Consider the following 22745-nt stretch of genomic DNA (forward strand, 5'->3'; position numbering starts at 1 on the left):
AAGACACAATGCCTCCAGGAACATTTTCTTCTAGAACAAAGTGTCTTGTCCTTACATCTGAGTAGTCTAGTTTTCATATATTTATTCTCTAATTACAAGATCACAAATGGCATAGAGGTCTGTTATTTAAACTAATATATAAAGCTTGTTTTTGCACTTATATAAGGAGAAAACAAATGGGTTATGACAATAACCTAAAGAAATACGTTTATTCACAGTCAGTGAATTTTTTATGCATATCTACTGTCTACATAGGTTATGTGTGTTTGTGGCTGTCTGTCAAATTTTATAAAAAGCATGCAGCTCAGGAATGAAATTAGATTTTTTCCCTCCTCTTTGGTCTATGGTACAATTTGTATGTTTTAGCATTTGATTCCATGTGTGTCCTTTTATTTTAGATGGGAGAGTATGCAAGTAAATTTCATGCGACCTTTGAGTTTAAACATTCTATAAATATCTAATTCTGGAATATGCGAGGTGTTGCTTTGGCCTCTGATATCATATGTCAATGTCTAAATACACTGATTATTTTAACTTTCTGATTAGCTGAACCAATTAGTACTGTTAGTCTTATATGTGGGCTATAATTTGAGTTAGGGGCATTCAAAGAGAGGAGAGACAGAACTAACTAAACAAAGCATCTTCATTTTTTTCTCACTATTTATTTGAGGTTTTTTTTTTGCCTCAAGGTAGAATCATAGTCATTATCACTTTCAGTGAATAAATGCATGGTGAGTTCTGGCTTACATATTTAATTATATTTTGTCTTTTTTCTTTGCTCCACGATATTCTTCAAATATATTTGAGCCTGTCATGTACTAATGGCTCACACTTGTTTTTTTAATATAATTTTTAATTGTAATTAATAAAAGGGTTACATGATATTTGCAAGATAGAAGGTGCATTAATTCACATACATTGATACCCTTCATATGTCTTGGTACCCATCACCCTCCCCCCCACCAATGGCTCACATTTGTAATCTTAGCTACTCAGGAGGCTGAGATCTAAGGATCGTTGGTGAAGCCAGCCTGAACAGAAAAGGTACATGATATTCTTAATTAACTCAATTAAAAATTACTTCTAGAAAAAAAGCCAAAAAAAGGCTCAAGTGGTAGAATACCAATCCTGAGTGAAAAAGCTGAAGCACACCAGATTATGAGTTCAGGACACACACACACACACACACACACACACACACACACATACGCACACACCTGAACTTGTGAAAATTCCTAACTTATGTTCTCCATTTCTGTAATTTTCTCCACTTGGTAAATCAAAACAAAAGCAAAACATGCAACCCATTTGTATAATCTAAGTGCTGAATCTCCAGTCTTTATTTATAGTATACATAGCATTTCTTACTTATTAGAAAATCAGTTGCCTTGCTTATCCTCACAAATTTGTAAATTCTTTCTGTATAAATATAGATGTGCATGTATGTACATAAACCTACATTACTATATAAATTAATATCATATATATGTACATGTCAGTGTGTTTATAGACATATGTGTGATTGAGGTTAAAAACATTTGACCCTCTAACAAGCCTTGAAGCATAAAATACATTACAATTTACCCTAGGTTCAATGTATGTTTGTGAAATACTAGCTCCAAATCCGAACTTTAGATCTCACAGTATGTAATCTTCTCGCCTAGCCTTTGTTAAATTCAACTCCTGAACAGGCTGCTAGGAGGCTTGACCAGGTGTGAGAGCTGAGATGTGACTGGAAGAGTGCCCTGCTAGATTCTACTCGGTGTTGCTCTGGCCATCACTAAGTCCTGGCTTGGTGCTGCAGGACACCAGTGCCTGAGAAGGCGAAGGGGGACAGCTTTGGATAGCTGCCAACAGTCCGGCATTACTTTGGAAGCTTGTGGCTTGGAGGCCCAACCTCCCCCACCCCCACACCCCCAGCACAGAAGTCCCCTGGGGCTCTTATCTCTGGCCACATTTCCATTGCCTGGCCTGGTGGGAGCCAAAGGCGCCCCCCAGCGCCAGCCGCCCGCGCGTGCCATTCGCTCTCTAAGCAAGCTCTCTAATTTGGAAGAAGTGAACCAGACTTGGGGAGCCTCAAGAGCCTGTGAGAGAAAGGCTTTCCTGGGAATTCGCGGGGTCTTGGAGGCAGAAAGCCAAGAAAGACTGGGTCTCAAAGGCTCTCACGCTCTCACCTCTCTCCATCTCGCGCCCTGCTCAGTGGCGTCTGGGATTTCCTTGCAGCAAAGGGGGCATTTGCTTGGCCTTGTAAAGATGCCCAGTGGAGCTGTGAGATCCATACCCTTGGAGCATATATCAGGGGCTTCTCATTTCCTCTCCGTCTGCCAGAGGCACAGGCATACAGCGCGTGCGTGTGTGTGTGTGTGTGTGTGTGTGTGTGTGTGGTGTGCTTGCGTGTGTGGCTGAGTTGAGGTTGGGGGAGAGACTAAATGCACTGGAGGGGCAGGAGAGCTCCTCTTTCTCCTGTGGTCCTGGCCTCCTTCACCCCCCCCTCCCGCCGCGTTCCTTGCACACCTCCCTGGCGCACCTCTGTGCCACCAGCCACACACACTCCTGGAGAGAAGAAATCCAACTTGAGCGCACACGGAGTGCAGATGTTCCTTTCTCTAAAGCATCCACGAGCCTTTGCCAGCCGTCCTCGCCCAGTCCGGAGTCGTCGCAGGCTAAGGAAGGTTGGTGACCCTGGCCTTTTGTGCATTTACTCCTTGCCTAGTTCCAAGGAGCTGTGGTCAGGCACCAGGAATCCCCCATATCCCTTTGAGGGGGGCGATCCCCTTTTCCCAGTTGTTGCAGGGGTGTGGTAGAGGAGATGCAGGAGCAGCGGCGAGGGGGAGGGGCGGACGGGGAGGAGGGTGGGGTGGGGGAGAAACGTTTTCACTCTTTGTCACTCTTGAATTGGGGGCGGAGGGAAAAAAAAAACCCCACAGTGGAGAGCTATAAAAAGCCAAGAGGGAGCAGGACGCGAGCAGAGCGAGCCAGAGCTGGCGGGGCCGAGCGCTAGCCGCCTCCCGGGGCATCGCTGAGACTCCAGAAGTCTTGGGTGTCCCCATGTGAACCGGGGGGTGGGGTCCACGCCTCGGGTGGAACTTGTGTGTGAGGAGTGGGGGGGAACGGCTCTGCTTGCCTAAGATCTCCAGATTCCCATCGGGAGGCAACTCCAGATTCTAGCATCTCAGGAACGTGTGTCCCGGAAAAGTGGAGACCTAAAGGGTAGGAAAAGAGGAGAGGGGGGACACAAAGTAAAGAGTCCGAAGGCAAAGGAATTGGCACGGACGACCTGATCGCAGGACTGAACCGAAGAGACTGCGGGACGTGAGGACGTGACCACAGAGGTGCGCGGCGAGCGCAGGCGCTGGGCGCACCGTCGGCCTCGGGACCGGGTCGCCGCACCTTGGGTCACGCCTCCTTGGCCTGGGACTGTCACTAGTCACTGCACAGCTTCCTGCCCCGCTGGAGAGGCCAGCGCGTCCTCGCGCGGGTTAGCGCTGGCTCTTTGGGCTTGAACCTTGAGACTGAGTTCATCAAAGGTCCTGGGAGCCGGGACACCGGGACGGCTCGGGGGGGAAACCGTGTCTCCAGGGATCCCCGGCGCCCCGCTGGAGGGGCCGCGTGCTGGGGGGTCTTCTCTCTCCCCTCGCATTCAAGTCCTTTGGGGGCCGGGAGATGGCGGCGAGGATGCGGGGCAAGGATTCGTCCCGCTGCCTGCTCCTCCTGGCCGCGGTGCTGATGGTGGAGAGCTCCCAGCTCGGCAGCTCGCGGGCTAAGCTCAACTCCATCAAGTCGTCCCTGGGCGGGGAGACGCCGGTCCAGGCTGCCAATCGATCTGCGGGCATATACCAAGGACTGGCTTTCGGCGGCAGTAAGAAGGGCAAAAACCTGGGGCAGGTAGGAAAACCCAAATCCCTCCCTTCTTGTCCCCGATCTACTCTCGGGACGCAGAGGCGGGCGCTCCTGCGCGCGGAGGGAGGGAGCGGTGGCGGCGTCTGGGGCAGGTGTGGCGCGGTGTGTGGGCGCCGAGCGAGGGGCGCAGGGCGGCTGCGTGCGGGGCAGGGATGCCTGCGGGGGGTGTGGGGGGGTGCTTTTCCATTCTCTCTCTTATTTGGGAAGCGGGCATGGCACCGAGGGAGACCCAGTGCGTGCCCACGAGAGAAGAGGGGCCGCAACGCTCCTTCCCTGTCGTGTGGGGATGCTCGGGAGGAAGCGGTCCACGGCAGCTCAGTCGCAGCCAGCGCTTTCCACGTCCACTCGTGTAATCTTCACAACTCGGTGTGCTTGGCGCTGTTTCTTTGCCATCCTTAAACGAAGTAATGAGAAACAGAGATGACAGATCGTCCGTCCTTCCTTCCTTCCTTCCTTCCTTCCTTCCTTCCTTCCTTCCTTCCTTCCTTCCTTCCTTCCTTCCTTCCTTCCTTCCTTCCTTTCTTGTTTAGACGGTGGCAAAGTGAGAGTTCAGCCCGGGGTAGTCAGAAACCCAATCTTGGCCCGCCTTTTCCATTTTACACTCCGAAGGCACCACTCCCCCCATTTCTCCATTCTCTTCTCCCAACCACTTTGTCCCAGGCAGAAATCAACTCCAGTAGACGCGAGCGCTGTGCTTCCAGTTCAGGTAGAAGTGTAAATAAACCTTCTGGGAGAAGGAAAATAATGAGGTGACAACTGTCTAGGCGCCGGCAGGCCACACAGCAGAGGACACCACAGAGGAAACTTCCCGCTGGCGCCTCTGTTTCGTGCAGATGTTCTGACAGTCACTTAAAGAGATACACAGGGGGAGTGGAGCGCGCCCTGGGCCCTGCTGCGGTCTGCCAGCGCCCAGCGGCCAGGAGAGGGGGCTCTGTGGGCACTGGAATCACCACAGCTCCTCCTTCCTCTCCTTTTATGGACGGCCAAAACCAAAGGCCTGTGTGCCAAACGCCACAGCTCACTGAGTGGTGGTCTCTGATGGTGGTCCGTGGTCCGTGCCCAGCAGACTCGGGAGCTGTGACCCTGGCCGTGTGCGCTAGGAGAGTCCACCATACAAGCCCATGGCAGAGGAGACGAAGCCGCAGGGGAGGTTAACCCTCAGTCCCAAACAGACCTAGAGCTTCAAGGGATAGTTGGGTTCCTTTTGCAGTTGAAAAAAAAATGCTCTGAAATGTCAATCATTCCGGCTCTTCTTTCGAGAAGGTATGACCAGGTGTGCAATAGGCGGATTAAAAAAATAGAGGGCTTAAGAAAAATAAGGAACTGGACATAGCGATGGGTGTATACCCAGAGCCTCTGTACATAGGAGCCTTCCCCTTCCCCTTTCCCAATGCCTGGACAGTTCCAACAGCCAGGCACCCAGCAATGTGCTGCGAGTCCATTGTGGGTTGGTGGAAAAGGGTTAGAAATGATGTGATCCCCATAGAGGACTTACGTGAATGCTCCTGACAGAATTCTATACACTGTCAGCTTGAAGAGAACCCAATATCCCCAGTGACAGAGGAACCAAGTAATCCTTTGAGATTCCTTTGGTACTAACTCTTCTGGGAGTCTCCACAAAGCACTTGTTGATCCTGTTCCACGTGGGTTTCCTGAGAGAGCCCATGTTTCTCCACTAAAGATTAGTAGGGGAAGCACTGTCATGAGCTATGTCATTACAGAGAGAGAGGACGGCGGGCACAGCCCAGAACTTAGCTTGTCTTTTGTATTTTAATAATATACTTGTGTATAAATAGTTACGAACAGTGGGTGTTTATTTCGCCATCTCTCCAATTATCGACTTCATTATGCTTCTCAAGGAGATAACAATTCAACTTTTATTTCCTCACATTGAAGACTTATTCTGTAAATAAGTTGAGTTTCTGATATGCTTTCTATCACTTAGCATAGAAGTACAAAATATGTAGTACACTCAGCCATAATTAGTAGATCCTAAAACTTTGACCAAATCAAGTTGAAACACATGGAGTTACTGGTAAAGTAAATCGAAATGCTCGGTTGAGTACCAAGAGGACAGCTACCTTCTCAGTTGTCCAGCGGGTAATCTGAAAAGTGTATTGTGGAGAAGCGAATAGATTTTCTTCCTGATAAATATTCATAGGGAAACTCTCAGGTATCTATTCATCTATCTTCAGAGAATCTTAGAATATGGATTCATCTATTTTCTTTCCTCCATCATCATTACATAGCTACCAATTTTTTATGTGTCCTTATTTTTCAAAACCGGATGGAAATTAGAGTCATGTTAAGAGGGAAGATGCTGTTTCTTTTGTAGAGAACTCTCAGTGATTGAGATGTAGCTGTGCTGATTTTTTTATTATCAAAGTAGCAAAGTATGATTGAGAAGACCAGACACAAGCACCAAGCAAATCAAGCTAGCTAGCTATAGAATGCCACCCTTTGAGTTCCTTCTCCTAACTTTACTCAGTGTTGAAATATATGCCTTTCAGAGATAAAAGAATTAAACAAGAAAACCTTAGGCTGCAATTTCAAGTAGGCAGAATAGAAACAATCTTGCATCTTCTTTGTCTTAAATGGAAATTTAACAATTGCCTATTTAAATTTTCCAGGGTAGAAAATTAAAGTAAAAAATTATAGTCATCACAGAAGAAATAATTGAAGAAATTTATTAACCTGTAAAAGCAAAAATGAGTTCAACGTGTACTTGATGAACTATGGCTTGTTATCAGAATCATTCTTATTCAGAGTGATTCCTATTCTTCCATAGGTTAGGTGGCTCATTGTAAATTATGCTTAGAAAATGTGCCCTTAACTTTTTTCATATATTTTTATTGTAATTAATAGAAGGGTTACATTATATTCACCAGAAAGAAGGTGTATTACTTCACATACATTGATACCCTTTCTCTTGTCTTGGTCCCTATTTCCCTCCCCCAGCCCCCATCCCTCATCTTGTGTCTCCCACCCCCCCCCATGTGCCCTTAACTTTTAAGAACAATTTAAAAGATGCAGAGAATAAAACACTGTACTCAGAGTATCCTCCGAAGTGTTAGGATTCTCAGTTTTAGATCTGGTTTCAAAGGTAACCTATAGGTTAGGGTGAAAACTGACAAAGAAATTGGGAATGAGATGTCTGGTACAGGATTAACAGTTACAAGCTTTCTTGTCATGTTTCAAAGGAGTTTATGAATACAATGTTTCTTGGTCAGTGTCATCCCTTTAGCATTCTTATCCATCCCTCCTCTACCCACAGTTTTATATTCATTTCCATTTGAAGTGATTGCTAGTAGATTTGGTAAGGTAGTAAATGTGTTAATAAATGTGAGATAAATTGAAGAATTGTTACTAATATATAACATTTCATACTTGGATATTTATAGGAAAAATTCTAATTCATAGCCATTCATAATTTCATGATTAAAGTCAAAGCAGTTTTAAATAAACTCTTCACTATTATGTGGACAAATGTATTTTGATTAGATATACTGATTTGATTAGACATTGGCTCTGGAGTTTACCGAATGAAATTTTATGGGCCATCATCAAAATGAATTAAAATTATCACTCAAGCAAATAAAAAATCTTCCATCTTTACAATTCACAATTTTGCATATGTGAATAAAATCCTAGGTGTGCAATGTATTCATAAAACTTTGTAAGAATTTCCTTACTTGGCCTTACTGAAACCAGCATGTGAATTTAATTTGAATGTGATGTGGTAGTATTTTGAAATTCTCTCCAAAGTGATGAGTACAACAGTGATAATTATATTTTAAATGTAGATAAGTTTCTTGGCGTGGGTCTCCAAAAAGAAGCTGAAAATCCATGGGTTTTTATTTTAACATGAACTAGACGGGCAATGGCTTAAATGAAGTTCCTTTGTGAGATTAAAAGTGAAGTTGAACTTGAAGGAGTTGGTTAAAGAGCATTTGTATTTCAGGATTGTATTTCCTTTAATGAGGCTCTCTCTATTTGCACACAGAGACGTACATGAACATATTCCCTGAAATAAATCACATACTCTAGCTTTGTAGGCGATGGCTTCATTTTCTGAAATTGTCCCTGACTTTAAAGAAAAATAATAGCCAAAATTTCCTGCACTAGAGAGTAAATTAATTATTTCTGAGTAGCAGTGAAAAGCAAATCGCTTTTCAGATTCAATTTTCCAAAATAGTTCAAAAGATTTCGAGATGGTTTGCATTAAGAGTCCTTTTCTTTCGTTATAAATCGTAAGAATCAATAGTTGATATAAGTGGAAGTTTGCCGACAATATAGATTTTTAAAAATTTTTTAACGATAGTCTAAGTCTGGGAATCCATCATTTTATTTTTTGTGCTAGCCTAGAAAAGAGGAAGAGGACAAGTTGACTTTAACCCGCTCCAGCTGTGGCTCTGACCCTCTTGTAGTCTTTTAGTATTCCCTCAGATACAAACTTTTGCCCTTCTCCTCTTTCTTAACATATTTCAAGTCCACGGTTTCTAAGGACACTCCAGAGTACAGTGTTAGGTATATTTCGTTCTAGGAAAATGTTGCCCCTTGCACTTCTCTAAGTTAAATAACTAATATTAAAACACTTGTAATGCGGTAGAAATGTGTAATACTTAGTACATTGATCATTTAGTCATTCTTTGATATTGAGGTAAGATTAAAGTACATTATAATCTTTTTTTTATATCTGTGTCCTCCTGGCAGTCTATTGTAGTTTTCTTTTTACATCATTAAACTTCAATTTGCTTGTTATTTAAGAAAGACAAACCTGCTTCTTTTCACCGAAAAGATTTATGTGATTTGTATGGCTGCATGAGAATCTTACTAGATCATTTTTAAAAAGAAAACCTGAAATGAGAGCCACAGAGAAATAAGATAAAGAATAATTAGTATATATTGATTTTTACATTCTGTAACATTGCGCTAAGATGACATAGATGAAATATGGAATGCATAATGAAAACTTACTATTTCTATTGAAGGTAAGTGGAGGTCACTGGTCCCTTCCTCCTGGATGCACTCTTGCCAGGGACTAGAACAGGACATAATATTTTTCTCTAATTGTCAGATTTGTTGGGACAAATCTAAACCATTCTCTCAAACAAAGAGGTCAATTGATATAAATTATAAGAGGGTTTTTTTTAAATAAGAACATCTGTACACAGGAAGAAAGTCACCATCCAAATATTTCAAATAGTGGCTCTCCAACGTGTGTCTCATACAGATGACTTTGGGTCATTGCCCACTTTGGGTTAAAACCAATGACAAGAAAAGCATGGATGACACCACTAGCTAATCAGATGTCCTTTTGGAGAGTTTATCCTATGAATTGTTTCTTGCATAATGGTAAACTGAATCGGAGAAGCTTCAAGCCAGATATTTCACCATAATATTGAAATTGTTTCATCTTTCACTCAATTTATGTAGCACTGAAAACAGAATCACCATTCTCATTCTTAACTTATATCATTGAACCTGTACAACTGGTTATACTTGTGGGCTATTTATCACTAATTTAGATCTTATCTATGATCTACATATTATAGATGAAAAAATATAAAATCAGCAAAAATACAAAAGTAGTGAATTCTAAAGTGATTTCTTTCACTACCAAATAAAGTGAATATTGTACATGAATTACTCTTTTTTAATTTAATTTTATTGTTAGGGTGATTTACAGAGATTTACATTGTTGCCCCCTCTCATGCTTTTCTCCCACTTTCTCTTCCCCCAATTCCCCTTCCCCTCAAAGTTGCAAAGGTCATTGTCTATATATTGTCTTGAGATTATCGCTATAACATTGGTTAACCCTTTATCCTTTGTCTTATCATTTTGTTGTTCCCCTTACCTTTCCTAATTCAAATAAACATATATACAATATACCAGATACCAAAATTAGATGCAGTGCCAACAGGGTATAAACCATAGGGAAAAACAAAACAAAAGCCATATAACGAATGATTGTTGTCCTTAATGTACTATGTTGCATTTCTTTTATGGCCAGACATGTTGAGCATTTCTTCATGTGACTATTGGACATTCTTATTTCCTCTTCAGAGAAGTATCTAAGTCCTTAGTGTATTTTTTTTTAAATGGGGTGGTTGGGGGTTTTTTTTTGAGGATATGTTTTTGAGAGATTTAATTTTTTGAGCTGTAGATATATTTTGGATAGGAGGTCCTTGTCTGTTGTATGGCTAATGAAGATCTTTTCCTACTCTGTGGGCTAAGCTCTAAATTTAATGCAGTTCTGTTTGTCCAACCTTTCTTTGATTTGTTGTGTTTCTGGACCTTTACTAAAGTTTCAACCTGTGCTAAGGAGCTCTAGTGTATCTTCTATTCCTTCCTGTATTATTTTCAGGGTAGCTGCTTTTACCTTAAGGTCTTTGGTCCATTTAAAATTGATTCTGGTGCATGGTAACATATAAGGATCTAACTCTAGTTTTCTACAGGTATTTAACTAATACTGCCAGCAACATTTGTAGAAGAAGCTGTCTTTCTTCTATCCTATTTTTTGGTTCCCTTATTAAATATTAGATGGCCATAGATCTGTGGATTAATTTCTGGGTCTTTAGGTCTCAGGCCTGTTCTTGTGCCAGTACCAAGCTGTTTTTATTACTATAGCTTTGTAATCGAGTTTGAAGTTTGTTATTGATTACATGAGTTATTCTTTTAAATATTTAACAGTATCTCTTCTAATTTACTTGTAAATATATTATAATTTGTTACATCTAACAGACTAAGTTTGAATATTGTATACCCCTATTAAATTACAAAGTCAGTGAGTAAGTACATAAAACAGAAAAAGGAATCAAAGCATTATAGTTAAATGAAGTGTCTTCTCAAGATGAGCAATCTGTCAAACTTATCCTAAGAGATATTAACTTTATTATGTGGAGTAAGATAAAGCACATATTCTCCCTCTTCTGAGGATAGAAATAACTGAGTAATCCTTTAATGTAGTCTTTCTTTTAACTGGCTTGCAAAGAGTTCTGGTGTACATTAAACTATAGTAAGATGTATTACTGACTTATCACATGTTTAGTGTCAAGTTTGACTTCCAATGTTTCACTAGCATTAACTCTTGATGTTCTGAGTGGCCTTTTGAAGCTGGTCTCAATATCACAATAAAAACCCAGAAAGCTTATGCAAGTTGTACCATTCATCTAATAGTAGTAAATGGGGTCCACTGAAGTTCAAATCTCTGCAATCTAATAGTTGAACCTGTCTATTTAACCCTCAAGCTATGACACTACACTATTCTGGATTTTATAAGGAACAAAGACTTTTCTTTTACCATTCTCTCTTATATGTAGTAACAATGCGGAGTTTAACTCTCCCATCATTGAAATTCACAACAAAACCCAAAACCTCCTATTGCTGCCAACAACGCTGACATGCTCTGTATATTAGTGTACCAGGAATACAGAGGCTGGCAGTATATCTGTACGTCATTGCCTTCTATGCTTCTTCTAACCACCCCATTGTAGAACTTTGCTGTTGTGTAGGAAAATAAGCACCCAGCTCTCTCCCATAAAATATTGTGTTGCCACAGTAGAAAGGGCTGCTGTTGGGAAAGCTCTCTTTACCTTTGTTTTTCTGAAGCCAGTACACACTCACTCCCATCCCAATCTCTCCAAATTTAGCATCACTATAAGTCTGGTGTGTTCAGGCCTTCTCAATGCCTTCTCTATGATTTTCCTAAATCTCTTTTTTCCTCTTTTTTATTATTGTATTTTCTTTTCCTTTTCTTATTGTCAGAATAATGTACAGAGAGGTCACAGTTACATTCATTAGGTAGTGAGTACATTACTCATGGATACCCCTTCTCATGCTTTTGGCCCCCCCCCACCCTCCTCACCCTCTCATAATCATCTTGCTTCCCCTTCCCCTATTTCAAACAAACAAAAATGTATATGTAGTATACCAGGTAATAAAAATCAGATCGAGTAACCACATAAGCCATGAATATAAAATTTATTTCGATTATTGTAGTGCCAGAGGAATGGGTATTTAATCATCGGTTTAGTGGAGTAATTGAATATGTATAATTCATATTCAAAACCAGATTACATAATACTTCATAATCATTAAATCATTGATAACTCATTATTATTAGTTTGGGGTTTTATTTTGCCTAGTATTTCATTTCTTATACTGTCATGTGGGGAGGGAAGGAGGCAAGGGCTCGTTATATGCCTTGCTCTTGTTTTTGCTCTTTCCAGAATCAGATGGTCAGTATGAACATTATGACACTCCAATTTCCTATCAGGTCCTAAATATCAGTCCATCACTGATTAATGTGATGTCCTTGGAAAAGTCAGTTTTTGTCTCTACTCCTTTTTAAACATAGTTCTATGAAATAAGTATGGCAAGAATACCAACCACTATAACCATCAAAAAACTTGATTTACTGTGAAGTAATGAGATACATGAGCTGGCATATAAAACTCTTTTTAAGCAGGTGCTCAGGCCTATAGTTCTAGCTACTCAGGAGGCTGAGATGTGAGGATCACAATTTGAAGCTAGCCTGGGCAAGAAAGTTCTGTGAGATTCTTTTCTTCAAAAAGCCAGAAGTAGAGCTCAAGCAGCACAGTGTCAACCCTTGAGGGGGTCAATGCTAAGGGAGAGAGCATCCGGGCTCTGAGTTCAAGCCTCAGTACCAACACCACACCCTCCCATCCCCCACCCAATCTCAAAGCATAAACGACATGTACTGATCATTCTAATGTCTATATTGCTGTTGCCATTACAGAAATAAGCCAAGTTCTGTTCCTAAGGCTCAAAGTGATGCTTAATCTTCCCTAAAGGGAGGGAGTAGACTAGAATATGCTAGGCAGGAAGGAAACAAATGAATTCAATTACAGAAAAGCTAAGAGTTACAAAAGAGAACAAGACAAAATAAATACAAACACTCATGCCAGTCATAGCTCCCTTACTGTGATAGACTCTTAAAATGCTTGAATACTTACCACTGCATATGTGCAGTAATTGCAGTAATTGAAGGTGATCAATTATTCAAGGCAGAACCAGTTTTGGATTGACAGAAGCAGGATAACTAAGGAACCAAAGAAATGAACCAAAATAAAGTATAATGTATGGATATTAGTGATCAAATGAGTTCACCAAATAGGTATAACCTTTATTGTTCAAAATGGAAAACTTTATAAATGGCCAAGCTAACCATTTTATCATCTAAATATTTCAAGGATTTCTAAAATAAGTAAGAAGAGGCTACTGGTATCACCTTGATTTTCTAATTTGAGGCCATGCGAGCTTAGAGATGTTTCATGATCTACCAGCTCTGTCATGACTAATTCATAAGAAAAGGGAAAATCTCACTTGCATTTGGATCCTCTGACTCTTCATACAGTTCTTTCAAATAACCAATACAACTCTGTCTTTGAAGTCTGCATTGACAGAGATGTAATGGTGCAAGTGTTCAATTCAATTGTTTTCAGTTGATTAAAAAAGTTGAAGGGAGATAAATTACACATAAAGCTCTTTGGCAAGTGTAAATTGGTAATGCTCAATTACATCATTAAGATGACAATGTCTCGATGACAATTGTGTCAGTAGGTTTTAAACAAAATTAACAAAGGCAAGTGATTTTTATCGTGCTGTCCTTGCTCAGTTACTCAGGCCTAAGATCCCATCAGGATGAGATTGGAGAAGAGCGGGGCAGAGCATGCACCAGAATGCTAGAGACTCAAGGAAAGGGAAGAGAGTAATGGTGGCTGCTGAGAAGAGAACACAGATTGCTTGACCACGGTCCAAGCTTTACTAGGATAGAGGCCAATGGCTTAAAAATTCTTCTGCCAGGGACAGAGCTATGTTTTACATTGTGATTCAGTACTAACCCCCCTCTCACACTCCTGTGAGAAGTTCCAAAAATAAATTATCTGATGATAGTCGGTGCAGTATGTCATTAAAAAACTTTTAACTTTGCCTGTTCTGCTGTAGGCTATTCTCTTTGCTTCTCTCCCTGTCTTCCTCCTTCTCTTCCTTCTCCCAAGTGATGGTCACGACTCCATGAACTGTTTTAGCGAAAGCTAAAACGCAAAAGCTAAAAGTTCAGAGTATTGTATTTGGGGATCTGTCTTGTTTGTAGGCATAGTGGAGGCAAGTAAGGATTCAAGGAGAAAAGCGTACATTTTCTCAGAACCCTCCCCGTTTCCTTCTGCAATATTATCACTTGCATGGATCCCTTTGCCCCATAATCTGCTCAATCTCTTCCTCTCTCTACACTCACAGCAGTACATAGTGCATTTTTTTCTTTTTAGTAAAAAAAATATTTTGGCGTTTCAGGCATGTTTTATCTGAATCTGTCAGGCAATGCCAGTGATATTTCCTCTGGGCACGGCAATGTGTGTAACTCTACTTTGTTTCTAAGAATTTAATATGGGAGCCAGTTAACAATTTCTACATAGAATGGTAAATAAATCCAAGAAAGTATTAGATCTAGATTTTGCAGACCTAATCACTCTATGTTAAGTGTGTGCTGGACATTAAGAAAAATCACTGGACAATTTTGTTTTACAGGTTTTAAAAATAATTCTTTTTTTTAGCCTCTTGGCAATCTATAAAACTTTTTTATGCCTATAAAAATTTTTATAAAACTATAAATCTCTTTGTATTAACATCCTTGAAAGCTATTTTTACCCCAAACAACAAAAAAACCCAGATTTAAACAGCCTTTTTACTCTGAATTTATGGGGACCAAATCTGAATGAGCTAGAATCAACTCAAGAATAATATTTCCTGCTGAAACTGTACGAATGGTCTGCATTTTGATAGATTCACATTTTTGAAAAATTATAGAGAGATTGATTGAAAGTGGGAGTGTTTGTGGTTTTTTTGTTTTTTTAATTTTTATTTTTGCTTGTTTTTGTTTCCTTGAGATTATTTTAGTATTGTAATATCACACTAAATTTTTCATATTTCTGAGAAGTTAATTGTTTTTATTCTTACAGGCCGCAACTGGCCTTCTTGCTGGTAGAATATCCTGTTTCTCAGCACTAGTGAGGGTAGCTAAAGTGGCAGAGCACCTGCCTTGCAGGTCAGAGGCTCTGAGTTCAAACCTGTGCTGCCAAAGGATTAAAAACAATTCCTGCCTGTGTCTTTCAAGCATTTTTTTCCCTTTCATGTTAGGGATGTGTTACTTTCCACATAAACAGCATCCTAGGAAAGTATGATGAGGGACTTGATACAGTAATCAATGTGGTTTTAGGGTTGTAAACTGAATTTGAGGGTTATATTTTGGAAAAATACAGATAATGGGGCTCAAATTGATAAAATTCAGAGAAATGATTCATTGGAAAGCCAACATTTATTGGTGCAAAACCTTAAAACTGGGAGACAGGATGTGTTTTCATCATGACAAATCCTTTGTGCTTTCCCACTCATCTCTTCTTCCTCCTCAACTCTTTTAAACTGTCTTTGTTTTTTTCTGAGATAATTGATATTAGAAAATAAGTGGTGTTTTCTAATTGCTTCCCCCTCCCACATAACAGCATACATTTAAATTTCTTCCATGTCTTTTTTTTGTAAGACTCTGTTTTAAAGTGAAAATTATGTTTCCAAAACAAATCAAGAATACAAATTTAGCTAGCTCTTGGTGTAGTTTTTGACTTCTAATTTTCTTGGTAAAAGGGAAAAAGTCATGAATTTTGTAAATATTTTTAATGAAATGAAGAAAACTTGATAATTTTGAGAAAATTATAATATGGGAGCCTGCATTAGAAAAGTAAAACAAAATATTACATGTTGTTATGTGGTTAGATGCTCAAGGAATGATTTACATGTTTCTTCTGAGGGGTTATAGCCACTTGAACACATGTAAGACAAACCAAATGTTCAAAATAAAACATAATTTCTCTAAAACTTGCTTTCCCTATTAACTTGCTTGTAAAAGTTAGCTTCATCTTCAAGCCATTTGTCCAATCTAGAAACATTTTGGTCTCTGCTTTCTTTTCTTGCCCCTCAGTCTATTTGTCATTCCCTTTGTTCTAACTACCATTATTATTTCTCAATGGAATACTACAAAATGTTACAAAAATTTTGCACTTCTGTAAGTCATCTTTCATAATACTTTTTTCCTCCTTTGATCAGTCGTGGGGCTTGAACTATGGGCATGGACACTGTCCCCGAGCTCTTCAGCTCAAGGCTATCACTCGATCACTTGAGCCATAGAATCACTTCCATAATACTTCTAAAGCAAGCTTTTCTAGGATAAAAATCTAATTAGTCTATTCTCTCTCACTATGCTATTTTTAGAGTATGAAGTCTAAACCTTCCAGCCTGCTACAAAATTCTATTGTTTCTCAATTTTGTCTCTCAAGGTACATAGTACCTGAGTGGTAAAGTGAGCTTGTATAATTCATCACTATGGCATGGTGTCTTTTAAATCCTAAGCCAGAGAAGTCATCTGGAATCTTTTCACTGGTACATTTTAGAATCTAACCTATTATCAGCTGTTCAATGGATCTGAGGTGGATTCTCAACTGACAAAGCAGCTGTCAGATGATTCTTGGTATTCCACTTTATCCTTCCATTTATTATTTCAGCCTTAACTATAGTTCACCTTTTATTTCTCCATGAAACCTCCAGACGTGATTAAAATTCTCACGAAGTCAATCAACTTGCTAATGACTTATTTCTTAGATTATATTAGGAAATGCAATTCCACTCAACAAACAATTATTAGACAAATATCTGTGCTGGGTCCTTGGTATATGAAACAATGAAACAAAGATAGCATTCTTGAGAATCCAGTTGAAATTTGGAAGTTGAAAGAGATGCCCCAGAAATTGTCTAGTTCTTGCTTCTATTCTTATAGAGCATTAAAGTTGGACAACTTCATGAGTTTTGCTTTTTTACAAAGATTTCTAGAGATCAAAACATTGCACTTCTCAATTATCTAGCTAACTTTTTGTTAAAATTAAGCATGTCCTGATTGCTATATCACACTAATAATGAATAAAAGATGAATAACATAAAGTTAAATGTAAATCTCCTTGCCCAAACCCTTCCATTCTCATTAAGAGAGAATGTAATCAGTGTTGTTTTAATTGTAATTGCTCCAGTCATTTATGGATCTGATTGTGGCAGACATTATGGTGATAAAGAAGTTTAATCTGGGAAGAAGAAGAGAAGAAGAAGAAGAAGAAGAAGAAGAAGAAGAAGAAGAAGAAGAAGAAGGAGGAGGAGGAGGAGGAGGAGGAGGAGGAGGAGGAGGAGGAGGAGGAGGAGGAGGAGAAGAAGAAGAAGAAGAAGAAGAAGAAGAAGAAGAAGAAGAAGAAGAAGAAAGAAGAGAAGGAGGAGGAAGAGGAGGAGGGGAGGGAGAAGAGGAGGAGGGGGAGGAAGAGGGAGAAAGAAGGGGAAGCAGCAAAAGCCTGGTCTTCCTTTTATTATTCAAATATTCTAGCAGGAATTCAACTTTGATTTCTTTTCATTTTTAAATAACTTATTGCTTCTTGATGAAGTTGGATTTTAATGTTATAGCTTAGAAAGCAGTAAAGGAATATCAGAGGGGAAGCGGTATGTTTATAAAAGGAATGAGAAGCATGGAAAGAAATAGCAGAGAAGGCATACAGCAGTCATAACGAAGTCTTCGCATATTGCTGAAGAGAGTCAAATGAGGTGGAGATGCATCTTACCACTGGAACATGCAGGAATTGCATACTGAAATATGCTACACCAAAGTATAGCAAAGAAAAATTGATAAAGACAAAAGCTTAAAATGTCACTGACTTTTCAAATAAACACTTTTATATTAATATTTTCCCACTGAATCACTGCTATATTGTAATATAGACCTTTTGGGTTATAGTCTACTTATTTAGTTTATATGAATTTTAACATTATCTTTACGGAGTTAGGCAATAAAGGTAAACACATTGCATTTTTTACTTACCTAGGTAAAATGATGTTAAAATTAAGAATATTCTGTTTGCTCTAATGCTTTAATAAGATGCATAACATAAAGCTGGATGTAAATTTCAATTATGTCAGTTTCAGTTTAGCATGCCAGTTTCTATTACACAGCTTGATCGATGTACCCTCTTCCACCATTCTAGACTTTTGATCTGAAAGTAACTTCAGAAATAATTCAAATGTTTACTTTTCCTAAGCCAATGATCATAAACAGCATGATACCTACTGGTTAACATGCCATATTCAAAATACTTGGTTTGGAGATGCTTTTTGTTGTTTTCATAAGCCAAATATTCCACCAAAGATGAAGATTTAAACAAAATATGATGTCATTTCTCCAAACATCTCCAAAAATGGCAAAAATTCAAACCATTCTGATTCAAAGCAGCGTCATGATTATAATTTTACATATTTTGATGGTAATTACTTTATGATGGAAACACTCTGTTGAGATGATAAAGTCTTAAAAATGAAAAAAGGGAAAGTTTCTAGTAGCCTTTTGTTATTTTGGTTTTCTCCATTGGAAGAAACCAGTCCGAATTTATGTGATATGGTTCCTGTTTCTGAGAAACTTGCCATATTCCAGAAGTTATTAATAAGCGTGGGCCAGCAATGTGCTCCCCACCCACCTCAAACCCTCTCTGTTCTTGAAAGAAGAGGTGAGAACAAACTCATGCCCAGTGCAACTCCCTGCAATCCAATCTGATGACATACAGTACTTCATGTGTAACTTGTTAATTAAAATCCATGCATGCACAACAGAAAAAGAAAATAAGAAAAAAGAGAAATACCCATCAAAAGTTCTTTTTTTTTTGCCAGTCCTGGGCTTGAGCTCAGGGCCTGAGCACTGTCGTTGGATTTTCTCAAGGCTAGAGCTCTACACTTGAGCCTCAGCACCACTTCCAGCTTTTTTCTATGTATGTGGTACTGAGGAATCTAACCCAGGTCTTCGTGCATGCTAGTCAAGCACTCTACCACTAGGCCAAACTCCCGGCCCCCAAAAGTTCGTTTTTAATGTTAACATACTCTTTTGAAATTTAGAAAAAAGACTAAACTTCTTAACATAAATTTAAAAATGCAATTGTTCATATTAACACAATGCTTCCAAAACGCTCCATGGAAAACTGGATACATTTCCTTGCTTGCCTATTTACACTACTCTTATCTTTCTCACACTCTTTAGAAGGAAATGGCTTTTTAACAAGAAAATTTCTTAACGAGGGATTTCTGACTATAGCCTCTGCCAGGCATTATAGTCTCTGTTGGTTATTGTTGGAAACACAAGAGACCAGGGCTTTGGTTTTAGCCCACAAGCACCCCAGTGATTGATGATAAATGAAACTAAAGTATGTGCTGTGAGTTTTCTTGTCAGAAAACACAAGCTTGTAATGCAAAGGGAACAATTATATTTGATGGCCTGTAGCTTATGAAATTAAGATAAAAAATATAACATGGATTCTCTGAAGATACTAATAGTGTTGACCAAGCACACTAGAAATTCTGTGTCTGTGTGTGCACACGCGTGTGTGCGTGTGTGTGTGTGTGCGTGTGTGTGTGTGTGTGTGTGTGTGTGTGTGTGTGTGCTGGCTCTGCGGCTTGAATTCAAGCCCTGGGCACTGTCCCTGAGCTCTGTTTTGCTCAAGGCTAATACTCTCCCACCTGAGCTACAACTATGCTACTAGCTTTCTTGCTGATCAATTACAGATCTGAAGGTCTCCACCTGCTGAGTAGCTAGAATTACAAATGTGAACCACTAATGCCCCAGTTCTTATAAAGTCCATCTCTGGTACAAGTCAGAGACTAACTGGAGAGGGTCCTCTGTGGATCTATACTTAAAATATGTAGGGAACTCATGGAGAATAGCCAAAGTAATAAACAAATGATTGATTACAAGTCCATCATTGTTTCAGGGTCAAAAAGTGCCAGTGATATCTGGCTTCAAGCAATGATATTCTGCAGCTCAAAGGCCTGGAAAGAGAAAGAAGAAAAGAGCAATAGGGAGCCATGACTCAATCAGATGCAAAAGAATAGGATAAGTACAAGCCATGGTAATTGTTTGCCTTGGATAATAGTTTGATCTTAAACAGAGCGTTACTGTACCCTCCCGTATCCCTCCCTAGTGATACCCTGCATCTAGCATTAGTGTCACTGTGTCACTGAACAATACACTTAAGATAGTAGATAGAGACAGATAGCATTTCTTGGAGACCAATTTTATACCAAAGTCTAAAATTTTTAAATCTCAATTTCTTGAGGTTCTATGAGCTCCTCATGGGCAGAACTCTGTATTTCAGTCAGAGAGGAAGGATGATACTCTTAAAAGGTGACCCCAGAGTTTAGAAAAAGCTCAAAATTGATATTGTGATGGTTTGGTATCCTACTGATTCTTACTATAAGGTAGTTCTTCCTTTTAGGGTGTGTGTGTTTGTGTGTGTGTGTGTGTGGGTGGGTGTGTGTGTGTGTGTGTGTCACCAATAAAATAGCTGTTAAATCTCTGGTCATTACTAATAGCCACTGAAAGACACATTAAAGACTTAAAGACAGTTCATACAAACTCTAGCCACCCAAACCTTTGAAACGGTGTTAGTTTCTACTTTTCTAGATATCAATTTTGTGGTTGGAAGGCCATGAATACAAACTGTCCTATGGGGTCTTGATGTCCACCATGTTTTTCTCTAACCAGATTTCCATCGACAGGGAAGTGGAGGTGCAAGTCAGATGTCTGATTGTGTTTTCAAAGTGTTTGGGGAGAGAAAGAGCCCCTTGTTTGCCTGATGCTGGCAAAGGAGCAGTAGGAATATGGAGCAATTTTTTGGAATGTGCACATGCGCAGCACCTGGAATTTTCTCTTTTTTTCAGCATTAGAGTCATACTTCATCCGTCACCAGAGTGAAAAGCCAAATTGGTGTGAAGGAAGACTTCTGAGGCAATTCTTTTGGAGCTCACAGTCTACCCCTACTTGTCATCTCTCAGACATAAGCCTTTAATCCCGTCTTCCTAAAATTGTTTATTTTAAAATGTGAGAAAGTTTAAGGATGTCACAGCCGAGCTGTGTGAGCTTGCTCTTTAAAGAATATCCCATCTTTCAAGCCCATCTTCAGCAAAGAAAGTGGCATGTCATGTGCCGAGCAGATGGTGTTCCAGCAACACGATCTGGCACACAGGTGTCCTGATTTGGACCTTGTTGAAATTCCAACACCACATTCTCCTCCACTGGGAAAGGATGACTTGGGTATATGAAATTGCATTGACAACAGATATATGGCCGGCTCAGCATCACAGCTCTGCCCAAGGTGATCACATAGCCTCCTGACTCAGATAGAACTGGGACCAGTGCTGGATGGTTTGCTCTTAAGAGTCTGGGCCAACATTTTGGTTTTCATTTCCTCTTTTATATGGTGTATTGCCATTCGTGGATCCTCTCAGAATTTTTACCTCTCAGAATTTTGGGTACTTCCCAGCAAGGATGGGAACTTGGCACAGAGGACTGCAATATGACAATCATCAATCAAACCAATAAGCAAACAAAGTTCAAAATGGTACTGACACCAGGGTGGTGGCATTTCTAATCTAAATATTGAATGACCACCTGCAAAAGTGAAAGAAGATTTAAAATAGGCTCTCTCTATATATATCTCTATCTCTCTCTATCTATATCTATATCTGTGTCTCTCCGTTTCTGTCTCTGTGTCTGCCTCTGTCTCTGTATGTGTGTCTCTCTCTGTCTCTCTGTGTCTCTCTCTCTGTCTCTCTGTGTCTCTCTCTCTGTCTCTGTCTCTCTCTGTGTCTCTGTCTCTGTCTCTGTCTCTCTGTCTCTCTGTCTCTCTCTCTCTCTTTCTCTCTCTCTTTCTCTGTGCCATTATTTGGTCATGAACTTAGAGCCTGTGCCACTGATGATATTTTATACTCAAAGCTGGTGTTTTACCACTTGAGCCAACCTTCTATCCATTTTTTTGCTCTTTGTTAGGGCTGGCTTTGAACCACAGTCCTTTGATCTTAGCCTCTTGAATAGCTTGGAATACAGTCTTGAGTCACTGGTATCCAGCAGTAAGGCTCATTTTTGAATGAGAATAAGGAGAGAGAAGTATTAAAATTCTTACAGTACTTGACAACTACTGTGAAAATAAAAGGAGATTTTAAAATGTAGGCAACAGGGAAGAGACTTAGTTGCTGTTCCTTCTACATAATCTTTTACATAATCATTTCAGTCTCACCAAAAATATTTCCCAGTTCAGAGCCCAGATGTTTGGGAGTTTGGCTTATTTTTTTCATAAAGCAATATTTAAGAACTTTCCCATTCCTTTCTATCTTAGTAACAGCTGCTTCTCACAACTGCTTATAATGAATATGGCCAAGTAGAAAAACAATTGTCCACATGTTCAAGGAGTATGATTGTACCACAGTTCAGAACTTGACATTGTGTTTTTGCCCTGCTGTTGATCCTCTTTCACAAGAACACAAATTTGAAAATTATGTGTTATTTAGGAAAATCTATTCATCTTCACTCAAATATGCCTCCTCCCTCAGATTCTCTCCGCCATTCCATTAACAGACACAATTATTCAACTCACTAAGGAACTAAAATTTTATCATTTTGAATGATCCCATCATTTAGATTACTTTAACTGGAATCAGACACCATTGAAGAGAGATTCTGAAATTTGAAATATGGAGATTTATTCTGGAGAATGATAAACTTAATTCTGTAGCATAATACAAAGAAGAGTATAAAATTCAACACACAGGGCAATAGAGATTGCTAAGATCTCTGGATGGAATTGAGGTTTTAGTATCCTCCTATAATCCTAGCATTCAGGAGGATGAGGCCAGAGAATCACAAATTCAAGTCCAGCCTATGCCATGCAATACAAGAAACAAAACAAAACAGGGAAAAGAAACAACAT

At 39.7% G+C, this 22745-nt stretch overlaps 1 protein-coding gene across 1 annotated transcript in view; it reads left to right on the forward strand.

The window, feature by feature from the left end:
• The first annotated feature begins 3663 nt into the window (after positions 1 to 3663).
• Positions 3664 to 22745, forward strand: part of Dkk2 (dickkopf Wnt signaling pathway inhibitor 2) — an 89717-nt gene continuing 70635 nt past the window's right edge. Inside the window, exon 1 of the mRNA XM_090356567.1 lies at positions 3664 to 3885. Coding sequence (XP_090212693.1) covers positions 3664 to 3885 — 222 coding nt within the window. The remainder of the gene's footprint in view (positions 3886 to 22745) is intronic.

Source organism: Megascapheus bottae, chromosome 23 (assembly GCF_031878675.1).
Source record: "Megascapheus bottae isolate mThoBot1 chromosome 23, mThoBot2.hap1, whole genome shotgun sequence".
Taxonomy (NCBI): domain Eukaryota; kingdom Metazoa; phylum Chordata; class Mammalia; order Rodentia; family Geomyidae; genus Megascapheus; species Megascapheus bottae.